At 35.0% G+C, this 13234-nt stretch overlaps 1 protein-coding gene across 1 annotated transcript in view; it reads right to left on the minus strand.

Annotated features, from left to right (window-relative positions):
* Window positions 1-13234, minus strand: part of EYA1 (EYA transcriptional coactivator and phosphatase 1) — an 85259-nt gene that overhangs the window by 32354 nt on the left and 39671 nt on the right. The window contains exons 10-12 of the mRNA XM_067292342.1: window positions 12020-12162; window positions 10793-10876; window positions 5071-5160 (exon numbers count right to left, since the gene is read on the minus strand). Of these exons, the coding sequence (XP_067148443.1) occupies window positions 5071-5160; window positions 10793-10876; window positions 12020-12162 (317 nt within the window). The remainder of the gene's footprint in view (window positions 1-5070; window positions 5161-10792; window positions 10877-12019; window positions 12163-13234) is intronic.

A 13234-nucleotide genomic window follows, 5' to 3' on the forward strand; every position in this document is an offset into this window, starting at 1 on the left:
TGGGAGAAATTGAATGCCAGTCATCATTATTGTGCCGTTATGCATTGTTTCCTTTCTTAGAGGTGTCAAAATGAAATTATTTATAGTTTCATAATATATAAACACTTATATTGAAAAAAAAACTCATAAAAATCCACACCAAAAATCTGAAATGAACAAAGAGAAATAAAATAAAAAGCTTGAAAGATAAAAAACAAATAATTCTGAAAGAAAACTACAAATTAATTGGATTTCTAATGACTGTAATAAAATTCAACACTGAGATAAAAAAGAAAGTATATTATTCGTAAAAAGTATCAGGTAAGATTTAAAAAAAAGGCTTCATGAGCCTGGGAAATGAAGAAAGTGATATTTCCAGCTTCAGAAAAAAACAAACATTATAACTTTCTAAAAGAACAGAGCTAATGAGATATTATCATTTTAGAATAGGGTTTGCAAACCACTGAATTCACTTTTTAAAAAAAGGTTCATAAATGTTCATAATTATTCACAAACAGTAATTCTTCCTATAAGGTATCAAGCTATAATGTGCATCTGATATGTCAAAGAAATGAAAAAAAATTTTTAAGAGATTCGATATAAATACTTAAATACACACAACCTTTAAAAATGCAATAGGTAGATGCCACTTCTCAGTCCAATCATGAAGTTGCTAAATTCTGTAAAACACTTGAGCATACTTTCTAAACACCTAATACTCATAATTACTCCATATCTATCATAAAAATATTATATCTTATGCTCCCTATCACAACATATTTCTAATTAGAATGTAAAATCAGACATTATTCTCTGGTGATATAATTCTAGTTTTCTTGAGAGCATTACATCAGCATATTTATTCCCTCTTGTACACCATTAAAAATCTACTAAAGGACAGAGTATAGCATATTTAAATCATGATTTTCAATACTGAAAACCTAAACTTAAATTTTTCAATCTATGCTCAGCCAAATTTACTTCCAACAGGTGCCTGATATTTTTCAAAGTGAAGCTGCCTATTTTGGACTCCCAAAGATGGACTTCAGAGTCTATGTTTGAAAACACTGTACTTATTTTCTGCTTTTGTTTAGCCTAGTATAGTTCCATAATTCAATCATAAAATTGCAATTAATACAGTAAATCATTGCTTGTGAGAGTACTTAGTTCAAATTATACATTAGTAAACATTTTTCCTTTTAGTACATAAAATACTTGTCATACACATTTAACACACTGCATAAGAAATTATAAATGCTACTTCAAGATTTGAAATTATTTAATATTATATCAATTTGAAATTAGTTCAGTTACTCCAAAGAAATGAGTGCAAAGTGAAACAAATAATCCACCTCTCCCTTTTCTTTTTTTAAAGCAATAATAGAAGAACTATAACAAAGTGAGGTGCAGTAACTAATTGGAAATCTGAGCATAGGTCACCTATTCATGTACAGAATGTTTACTTCAGAGCTAGAGGGTGAGATCTGATTAAATTTTTTCATCAAGTTTGAAAAATACCAAGCAATGGATTAACAGATTTTCATATACGAAGATTTGGGATATTCACAGAGAACAAAAAAGTTAACTTCCTTAAAGCACTTTATTATTATTATTATTATTACTTAAAGAGCAACATACAGGAAATTAGCTAATTCATTTACCTGGCTGTGTCCCTTTCTAAATTAAAATGGATAAATTGGAGTTCTGAATGCCACTGATATGCTTATTGGCATTGATTCACTTTATGCAGACTACAGAATGACTGCTGAAGTTTATAATGTAACCTAATAAAATTAGATGAATCTCTAGTTTGGGATATGAAGAGCCGGTTAGGTAAGAAACAAATGAAGTGATTCTTTGGAGATCCCTACAGCAACTCTGCCCTTTGCATTCAAAATGTAAGGTAGTCTTTAGCAGGTTATAAGAAGACAAAATATTTTCCCCCTAGCTTGGGTGACAGGAGTACCATTCTGATTAGAGCCTTCTGGACAGAGACTGATGAAAAGAAGAGTTTTATTAAAAAAAAAAGTAATTTGTGGTGTCTAGAAAAATGTGAACCATCGGCCAAAGTTCGGATAGATGATTGCCTGCCTGCAAGCCTGTCTGCCTCTCTACATGTCAGGAGGGGCTCCCTGAGAGCCTGGCGGCAGGGGGCACCAGTTCTCAGGCTCCCTCTTTAGATTATGCCTAGGCTCAAAGATGTATCTACTGGTTATACACGTTCTCAAATCCAGATTTGCCTATCTTCCGCACTATTTCTGCGCAGGAATGCCCAAGCTCTGGGGCTACTGAGTGGAGTTATCTCTTGACCTGCAACAGCCCAGACTCTGGCTCATGCAGATGGGACAGATCAGGCCTGAGTGGGAGCACCAGTAGATGTTCCAGACTCCGTCCTTCACCAGCAAGAAAGATGCTTTGAGCTTGAGGCAAGGCCAAGATAATAGCCCACAGTTTTGATGGAAAGCTGTCAAGCTGTTGGGGAGCCGGAACTTCCAAGCCACGGAGCCAAGAGCTTAGAGTGTCTGGGCGGATGCAGGGAATCTCCTCCAAAGCCAGAGGGCTTGGGAACTAGGCTGGCCCTGCTGATAATGGTGACACTTACAAGAACGACAATCAGCAGCTCCAGGAGGGTACATTCCTTCAAAAATACCATGTGTCTGAAAGATATTTCAAAAAACTGAAATTTCTTGGGAACTGAAAGCCTCAGTCTTTGGAAGGTCTAGGCCTAATGTGCTGCTTCCCACATAGTACAGGCTCTCTTGCTCCTCCTGCTGTGCTTTTCTGTAGACCTATGACAATCCATAAGCACACCCCCACTCTTCTGCATGCAGAACACGCTCTTCACTCCCTTGGATAGGACATCATCTTTCAGATTAGAGTTCATGTTCCTCAGAAATAAGGCAGGCAACTACATTCCCCCAGCCTTATCACAGGAGTAATGAAACTTTACTGGGGTTGTGTGGCCACCAGGCAGTAACATGGACTTTTCCTTTCTCTGTTTTCCCGCATGCTCTGTTATCTATTTGTATTGTCTGAAGATCTCAGATGAGATCTGAATATTACCATCCTAAAAGCTGTAAGAGAGCAGGAGGATAAGGCAGTTGCTGTGATGCCCTGTGGATCAGCTGACCACACGGGAAGGAAGGATGGTTTCCTTGGCCCCCCCTCAGCACACCCATGACAAAATCCACAACTTTGTCTTGACGTATCGCCTGACATGAACACAAATGAACATACCTGCACATGTGCCACATATGAAGAAGATACTGTGCTGTATCTTCTCCTTCATTTAGACTACTATACTTGTGACTGGAGATGTCAGATAATTCCCTCATTACCAGGGAAATGCAAAGAGCCAAGCTCATTCTATGAGCTCCCATGATTTCGCAAAATACCTGGACCAGTACTTTTTTCATACTTACCTTCAAAGTTCTTCAGTGAATAAACTGCTATGATGTAATGTTAAGGCCATAACATGCCAATTTACAGAAGATAATCCACTCTCCCTAAGATGTATATGGTTAACTTCCATGAAAGTCAGTGACAGTTACATTCATGTATCAAGAAGTAGCTACATGTCTATTAAATATCTGGTTATGCACAACAAATGAAAACACTATGAACTTTATTGAACATGCTGGTAAGATATGGTAGTATTTTCTCTTCCTGCTCTGGATAAAATGCAATACAACCATAAATCAGAAACAGATTTGGAAAATAACTAGCATTGTTTTTCTGTTCTACAAGTCTGAAAATCAATCCTATACATATCGCTCATTAATGGTATTACTTATATCCAAAACAATAACATCTTTACATACCCTTAATGAAATAAAACACTTTTTTAAAATTTCAAGAAATCATGTCTTTTATTGTAAGTATAAAAATTAAATACTTCACTATGGAATGGAAGAAGAAATAAAGCGCATTTAAGTAATTTCATTACATTGCAAGATGCCAATTCATCTGTGAGTGGTTTCTTTTTAGATGAAAAGAAATCAAAATATAGGACAGATGTTGGACAAACCACATTTGAGGTCTATCACACTGGCATTTTTCAAATGATTTTGGCTCATCTATTAAATAAGGTGTATTTTGCTTGATTTTGAAAAGGGAAACATCAGGAAATATTTAAAGGCCAATTGCTGCCAATTAACTTTGATCAGCAAAAGTTGCATTTGAATCTTTTAGATTCTTTTGCTTGTCTGGAATAACACACATTTCTAAAATCTAGCAAAACAACAACTTGATGATTAATGTGTGTTGGCAGCCCCACCACAAGCTTGCTTAACAGTTGGATTTTAAATAAACAGCTGTCTTCATTATGATGGGAAAGAAATCTGACTGTTTTCATGTTTTCTTGTTATTAAAATATGATCAGAAATTGCTTTTTCCCTTTCAAGCTGAAACAGCCAGGCATTATGGTGACAGTCTCTTTCAGCAATTCAGATAGTTTTAGAACGATCTCACAAGAGTCGCCAAACCAGAGTCTGTGTAGGCCGAAAAAGCTCTTGGCATGCCGACACCAGCGACTCTCAGCATGCCGCAGGAGAGAGCCAGGAGTAACACAGAAACCCGAGCATATAACAAATTGTACCTGCCACTGGGGAAGGCAGAAGACCCAGTGTAATAAGCCACTGAGACTGACAGCATATACAACATTAATGATTTCCCTCGGGTTTAAGGTAATACTTCCCCACAGTGGGATGTAAGTGAGAAATCTGTAACCAGCCATTAACTGTTTATAGAAGCGGAAGTTTAATATTTAATGGCCTATACAGACTATTGAATTCTAATGTTTATAGATGGGCTTGGTGTATCCACTTCTACAATTTGTCTGCTGCGGTCATAAATATAAAGACCTGTGAGGACAAAAAGCTACCATTCAAACCATTGTAACCTTTGGATGCCAATGTGGACATTTAGTGTAGATATTATTATATATTTTAATGACTAAATTACATAGGGCTGTTTTCTAACATTTCCATAGTAAAACAGCAAAACCAAAAATGATTTTCAAGCTATCCAATAACTCATAATGAGAGATAAATGTTCAATAACCATTATTGTTTTAAAATAATGAACACTTACTTCTAAATCATTAAAGAATAGATGTGTGTCTGCCAAATTGAAAATCATCTCTTCCATTCGGAGTCCAAGGGAAACTGAAGTGGGTGGATCCTTAAAGAAGAAATTAAAAGAGTACGCTGTCACTACCATTCATAACATATACACTGGAACGTACGCTAGAGGAACTATTTTTCAGGAGAGATTATTTAATATATTAAAAGTAACATCCACATGTTCGGTTTAACTTCAGCTGCTCTCCAACCCTGTACTAAAACACTTATCAGTAACTCTTTGAAATCTGACTTTAGCTTACACCATGATTCTGCAGCTGGACCTCTGTGGTCACTCGTGTGTATTCACGCACAGGTTTACTGCCCTCAGTGTAGCACTGCAAAAAGGGAAGGATTCTACCAGCTGCACATCCAATTCACCTAAAACTTCTTCAGATTTTACAACTGTCTACCAGTTTTATGATCAGCCAGGGGCATGATAATGGTATCGTTACTCAGAACAAACTCTCACTGGCCACAGTGAAAGGAGTTGATCTTGGGAGTACCTATCAACTTTAAAGAAAATCTCCATTAATATTTTATTTGCAAATCACAATTATGTTTAAAACCACTCCTGGATTCTCCACAACACCATGCTTTAATTACTCTTTCAGTTTGGCCCACCCATGAAGAGTGAACAAATCTATTGTTTGTTATTAATACATAACACACTTTAACTTCTCTACAGAAATTACCATAACAACTTATTCCTTACTGAGCTAATAAACTCAAAAAGCATGTTCAGCATTGTGGTTACCAAATGCATTACAGATGTTTGTCTTGTTTTGATTTTTTTTGTGTGTTTTATATATTTTCAATCTGAAAAATTGAAAAGAAAGACTAATATGTATATTTGATATACAGTTTCTCATTTATAATGCCAAGTATATCCAAGTGCACAGAAGCATGAGCTTGAAAGAACATGTTATATTATCTCATGATGCCCTCTGCTAACAACATTAGTTTGTTTGGAATTATATTTTAAATAGAACTGCAGAAGTGACAAACCATAATTTACTTAAAATAAGTTAATATTCTAAAACTGATGACAAGTCAGAGTTAAAAATAAAAGATGAAATCCTTAGTTTCTTTTTCCACCTTTCAATCAAATTAATAGGTGTTTCAGCACGATATCTGAACTTTCAAACATGTTTCTATAACTACTGGTTAAAGGCAAATCATAACAGTAGCAAACAGTTGGAAAAGTGTGGTGATTTGTCAGCCTGTTTGTCTTCTGGAAATGCCCAAAACAAAGTAAAGCTAACCAGAAAAAGGATTTTGGAAAGAAGCACTTAGAAACAGAGCTACATGGCACAGAGAAAACATCTATTCTTGAACTGACACGTTAGGAGTAAGTAAGTTTTCCAGTAACAGAAAAATAGCCCTTAAACAGGACAGAAAAAGCATGTCATACTATTTTGTTGATAATAAGGATTCTGCCCTTAAAAATAAGTCTTCTATTTAAACTGGTACCACCAAAAAAGAGTATTTGGATTCCTAACTCAAATGGAAAGACTTTAAAATATGAACAAAAGTAGCCTGCCACTCTATTTTAATATTGCTATATTTGTAGCTATAAATCGCTATTTGTTGCTATATGTCTTGCTTTTTTTTTTTTTTTTTTACTTTCGTAAGCAAGTGAGGTGGAAAGCAGGTGACATTTTCTCAATAGAGACCTGAGGCTACTTTTCCCTCTCAAATTCCTGCATATCTTTTTTGCCCAGTTACAACTCCATCATTAGTCATTTTTTAAACTGATGATGAGAATTTGTATTTCTCCTGAGCACTAACAGAAGTCACCCAACAGATTTCTCAGCTCTAGTTATTAAAAGAAGTTAGATGCTGGATGAGGTGTCTAACATGCAAATGAAGATCGCTAGCTACATCTTGATTATTGACTTCTTACATGACATTATGGAACTAATCCCATTCTGATTTTCCATTCATGAATATGAACATTATTTTGAAAAGCAGGATAGACTGGCAGACAGAGCATGATCTTCGTTATGAACCCGTGTGGTTAATTTTAAACAAACACCTGTAAATATATTTTAAGTTTCAATTTATGTGAGTTTTAAATTAAATATTTTACTAAACTTTTTTATCACACATTTGGGTCTGAAAAGATGGCTTTTTGTAATGCTTTTTGTGAACCATTTTAGTCAGTTACTTTTTAAATGGTAGACAAAATAGAATGAGGATTTCTCCAAAGTAATATGAAAAGAATGTAATTTGCTAGGTTAATTTAATTAGGAGAAAAACAAATAAGAAAATCATTGGCACCTACTGAAAATGTCAGATTAAATGCCATAAAATCTAAGAGAAGAAATAAAACAGGTTTCTTTTCAAAGAAACCTTAATTCTTTCATTAAATACAATCTTGTTCAATAGAAAGTTCCACTTAGCATAAAAAAATGCGTTAAAATGAAGCTCTGGATAGCCACATATTTAACAGAAGCAAAAGCCTTATTTACATTAGGATTTTAAGTATCTGTGTAGTTATAATCTTGCAACTGCTTGGGTAAAACGCACAATCTAGGAGTCAGTGGCCTAAGGCACTGCAGTAGATTAAACTCTGATGTCAGTCATTACAGTGATGGCTGAAAACTTTAATGAAGACAAGGCTAGAATATGGTTAAAAAAAAAAAAAAAAAGACCATGCCAAGCCTTCTTTTGCAATTTTAAGCCACTAATTGCTAACTAATTATTGTGAGGTGTCACACAATGCGAAGGAAAGCTAACAACCTGCTCTTGTTTATTAGGATTTGCAGGTTCAGCCGGAGTGTCTTTTCAGGTATGGTCAAAATCAGGTACAAATCACTGAGGGAGGTACAGTTTAACTAAAGAAAAGAAATACCAATGTCAGACTGCTTAAGCAGGCCTCTTGTTTTGAATACTGGTATTGGAGCCAAAACATTGTCTGTATGTCACTTCTAAATTCTACCCACTTGATTTCATTGTTTTGTGGAGAATCAAGAAGCTGAAAAACAGGAAAGTTCACTTTGGGTACAAGGCTTATTTTCCACTTAAGCCTACAGGTCACAAATGAAGGGTTAAGTGAAACCAGGCTTTGTTTTCCTCAGTCTCTAATATATAATAAACCATGTTAAAGCAGCTTATAATCTAAAGGAAAATTCCTTTAAAGCATCTGAATATAAATGTTTTCATGGAGAATGGAAATTCATAAGACCACAGTATTCTAGTGCCAGTACTAAGACGTATTTCCACCTGCTTCAAGATATCGACACTAAACAAGGCCTCAACTTTTTCCAAATTTCATAATGTTATAAATAGGCATCTGGCTCAAAACATAAGTTTTCATAAGTGTCTAAAGCACTAATGTCAATTAAAGTAACTGATAACTTGAAGTATTGGGTCAACAGAGCTCACTCTCTACATACATAAAATTTTTTTCCAAAGGCTAATAGAAATGTTGTTCCTACTTTTTTTTCCCAGAAGTACAACATCATATTTCTATAGTAGATTCATACATTTCCATGAAATTCACAAAATTCAAATCAGCTGCAAATAAAAATGAAGCAGTTTATACTATAACCAGGCAAACTGAAAAACAAGGGTATTATTTTGTTCAAACAGTGCTGAATTGGGAGGGAGAAAACCACACAATAGCAGCAAAAGGAAAGCAGGTGATAAAAACAGATGAAGGAAGAATATACAGAAAACAGTGGCAAAAATGAGAAGTTAGGAAGAATGTGGGAGAGAATAAGGAAAGAAAATCTCTCTCTTTAGCAATAAGGCTGCTCATCTTTCATAGTCATTCACCAAGAAACTCTTTCAGGCATTATGAAAAGAGTTGAATGCCAAGTTGCCAAATCCCCACTATTTAATTAGGATATTTTTGTTTGTTTGAAGATTCAGCTTTTGTATTTTAACAGCCCAGGTTTCATTTCTAACCCTTGCCATCATAGAGAAACACATGAAAATGTGATGTTAGATGTTAGAAGATAGGCAAAAACAACCAAAATTTCCCTCAACAACTTTTGCTCTTTTTAGATTGATTTATGGTTTAGGACTTCTGATTTTAAAGGCCAGAGATCAGTAGGAAACTCTAAAAAACTGTACACTGCCTGTTGCTGCAAACAAACCCTAGAATTTATATATGACAGATACTTGTTGTTTTAGTATGTTTACTTAGTTCATTAGACACTATCTTCCTCTGATGACTATGGATATTGCTAACTATTGTCTGAAGCTGTCAATAAGGCAAGAGAAATTGTGATGTGAATGAAGCTTTAAGGAAGCAAAGCAAGAATGGCACATTTTTCTGACCAGCACTGTAAGCCAAGGATGGGTACGTTACTATCCCTATCTGAAAAGACCTAATATTTCTTCACAGTGCTTCATGCATTCACTCCCAGCGTAAGCAGTTGTCCTTTTCAGCATGGAGCATGTTTTTTGTTACCACAGGTGATGTCCAGTATCCCTGTGTTATGTATATTCATTTTGCAGTGTGGCATTCTATCCATTGAGCTCCACTGAGCAAATGCAGAAGTATTCAGTCACGTGCTGCACGGTGGAGGCAGCTGGGCTAAAGCTCAACAGCGATGGGACGGCAAGCAGGAGTCATGCACCTCCTGTCAACGCACGTATTTATATCTTTGTGCGGCTGAATACCGGCTACTGTCCTCAACCTCACACATCCAGCAAAAAAGGTGTTTATGTTCAGGCCCCAGTCAATGAAAACACTATCGGGAACTAGTAACAAACGGAAAAAATAGGCGGGCACAAGCACTTCTCGGCAAGGACTAATTGCACATTTCCAGCACTGCTCTGCTGCCCAAAAGCAAGCGGTGAGTTTCTGCTGGCATTGAGTTCCTCGTGAGGACTGGCTCTTTTCTCCTCATACTGAACTAAACCGAAATATCAGATTTTTGGGTGATCTGCAAAAGCTCTTCTTGGAAGAAGTTTGTCATATATTAAAAAAAAATTCTAGCTTATACCTCACATGATGTGAATTTTGAAACGGCAGAACACAGATTTTGGTGCAAGCTGAGACGTTAGCTTTCAAAAATACTACTCCCCAAAAGCAAGATTTGATCTCACTAGGGCATTCCAATCATAAACCGTTTTTATTCACCTAAAATTGTGTTTCTCTTCTGAGAATTACCTAGAAAACCCCAATCTACAGACATTTTCATAAGTTCAGTTATGATTCAAAGATTGTGCATAGCAGAAAGATTCAACACATAAGCAGGCTTTTAAAAACATCAATCAATAGGGAGATTAAAAAAAGATGAAGAGAAAAATGTTGGACTAATCTGTCTGTGTCCAGAAGTATTTTGCCTTTTTAATATACAGTATTCCAGTACCGATCACTAGAATTAAAATGTTATTTTAGGATTTAGCTCACTCCTGAAAGTTCTTCATTTTTTGAGAGGAGCCAAGCCTTTGCAGATTTTGGTGATATCAACAGGTTTCACAAGCACCCTGCACCTACCTACAAACAAAACCTCAAGTGGTCAAAGTATTACTCCCAATGCTATTTAATTATTTATTGCATATAGCAGCTGAGTAAATGCAAAAAATGGAAATGTGAAACAGCTTAACTCTTTGATCTTCTCATGTCTTGAAACACCAGTACTAGTATGTCTCTGGAAAATTAACTAATGTTTTGGTCTTTCCATAAAACAGCAAATATTACTGCAAATTAACATCAGTTTCTTGACACTTACCCTTCCGTATCTGTTAGCATAGGACCCTGTAAGCAAGGAATGGAAAATGATGATTGTCTCATCCAAATCCCAAATGAATACTCTCTGTAGAAAGAGAACCAAATCAATGTGTTCCTCTGTGAACTCATATTTAAAATGGAAAGTTTAGACTTGAATCAGTAAGGGCACAAATAAGAAAATTGTATTGAAATGGCTATATATTAAAACCATAGTTTCCTTGCCATTTATTTTCAGAACTAACAAGTTTTTTCCAGAATAGGGTAATACAATCTGTCAGATTTTTATTACAATTGCTATTACATCAAATTATTCTATTAGAATAAAATGACAGTTATTGTCAAATACACACAGAAAATGTTACTGTACAATATATTATTTTAAAGCCAGATGTGAGATAAAAACTGAAATATATGAAGCAAAGCCTTTCAAAATTAGATCTTCTGGGTTTGAATTTTGTCTTTCTGCAAGACTTACAAAACAAAGTTCATACAGCTGTTCTTAAAAATGACCTCTAAAAACAAAGTAAAGAAGCAAATTCCTGCTAAGCACTTAAATCCTCTTGACCTGGACTCATTTTGAATGGGATTTAGGCACCTGAAGGATATAAATGGCAAATTTAGATGCTGTGTACGTGAGAACTTACGGCAATGCTAAATAATTCCTTTGCTTCGCTGGAAAATATGTATGTTTTAAATTTGTCCTCTGACCACACACAAAATGATATTTTAATGAAAAATAAAGTGTTCAAATACAAGTATTTTAAATCCTGGTGGGATTGTATTTCCCATGACGACTAATGGGCTAAGCTTTTGGAAAGGAAAAGTAATGCATTGTGGACATTCATAGCTGTGGTGTGTCATTGGAGATGTGTTCTGAACATAAAGTATGGTCCATGCAATGGAATGTGAACATAGCATGAGTGAACAAAAACCACTATTGTGCTATAAGTGTCTCCTGTCCAAACTGAAACCTTTCTTTGACTTAGCAAAAGCTTTCCTTTTTGTCAGAAGGAGAAAAAAATCCCACCATTTTTCAGAGGTAGTAGGTCCTCTTCATGAAAAAGGCTGCCTAGGTGAAAAATTCAATCTTTCAGGAAAAAAACAGAAAAAAATCCGAGCTAGCTCTAATGCCACTAGATTTTTGATTTGTATATAAAATTTCTCTCTGCAAAATAATGGTAAAAATAGCAAAGTCTGTAACAAGTGAAAGACATCTAATATAATATACCTCTAGGTCTGAATCAGGTGGTGGTGAAGGATTATTGTTTCTTCTGCCACGTCCACGTGATTTCCCATCTGAGCTACGACGCAATCTATCTGAATCTGAATCTTTAATGGGTGTTGATGGACTGTGGATTGTACTGTACTCTGCTGTAGTAAAGAAATAACATTTTTTACCTTTCAGTTTAAACTTCAAAATGTTCAGTTTACTTGCTTTTTAGATGCAAGGTTAAAAATAGGATGTTCATTAAAAAATCCTAATTGAAATAATCAAATCTGTAATTGCGAACTGGCAATACTGATAAATAAATAAATTAATTCAATCAAGTACAGGTTATATGTAATCAAAGAATAATTTATTTCAATCAGCAAATAAAAATGAATCCATAACATCCTCATTCCACCAAATCATAGAAAAGACCATATCTCTCGCACTCTTTTTAGACCCCAAATGAACAATTTTAAGGGATATTGATTCAGAACACTTTTTAAGCTACTTTGATTTCATTCTAAGTCAAGTTTTCAAAACCTTGCTTTAAGATGATCATCACAGTGACTGGTAAGAAAAAAAAAAGTCCAGGTGTGAATAATAAAATACAGACAGTTGAAAATTAAACCTCTGAAAACTTTTCTAAATTGCTTGGTCACAGACACTTCATTTTTAGATGACTTTAATTTAGCCAGCTGGATAGAATTCTTTCCAAATAAGGCATGAAGTAGAGTTCTTATTTTCTTACGATAGGTTCAATTAAGAAGTTTACATCTCATTTCTATAATTGATGCATATTTCAAAAGCATTTTTCAAAGGCCTACTCAACACTCCAAGCTAAGATACAGTTCTTTATAAACAACAAAGTACACTATTATGCTTTAGCAAAATGTATTTACAGAAATATTTATTGTTGTTGAATATCTAAAAAGGAACGATGATTTCCATAAGAACAATGTTTTCCTGAAAACATGTTAGTCAGAAGACATTTTTCTATTTTTAACAGCTATAGACTCAGTAACAGTGAGTGATTGAACATTAACAAAGCAGGTATCCACAGTAAACTATCCTTCCTAACTTGTTTCAGGACATGTGACGTGCCCCTCAAAAAAGCAACAACACATTTTTTGAAGCTCTCTTCAAGACTTCCTTTCACAGCCTTGAGTTTCCAGAGAAAAAACTTTCTTTTGTTTCCATGGCTATTATTAAACTTTTTTCTAAAAAAAATCTTTT

Source organism: Apteryx mantelli, chromosome 2 (genome assembly GCF_036417845.1).
Source record: "Apteryx mantelli isolate bAptMan1 chromosome 2, bAptMan1.hap1, whole genome shotgun sequence".
In the NCBI taxonomy this organism is placed as follows: Eukaryota; Metazoa; Chordata; class Aves; order Apterygiformes; family Apterygidae; genus Apteryx; species Apteryx mantelli.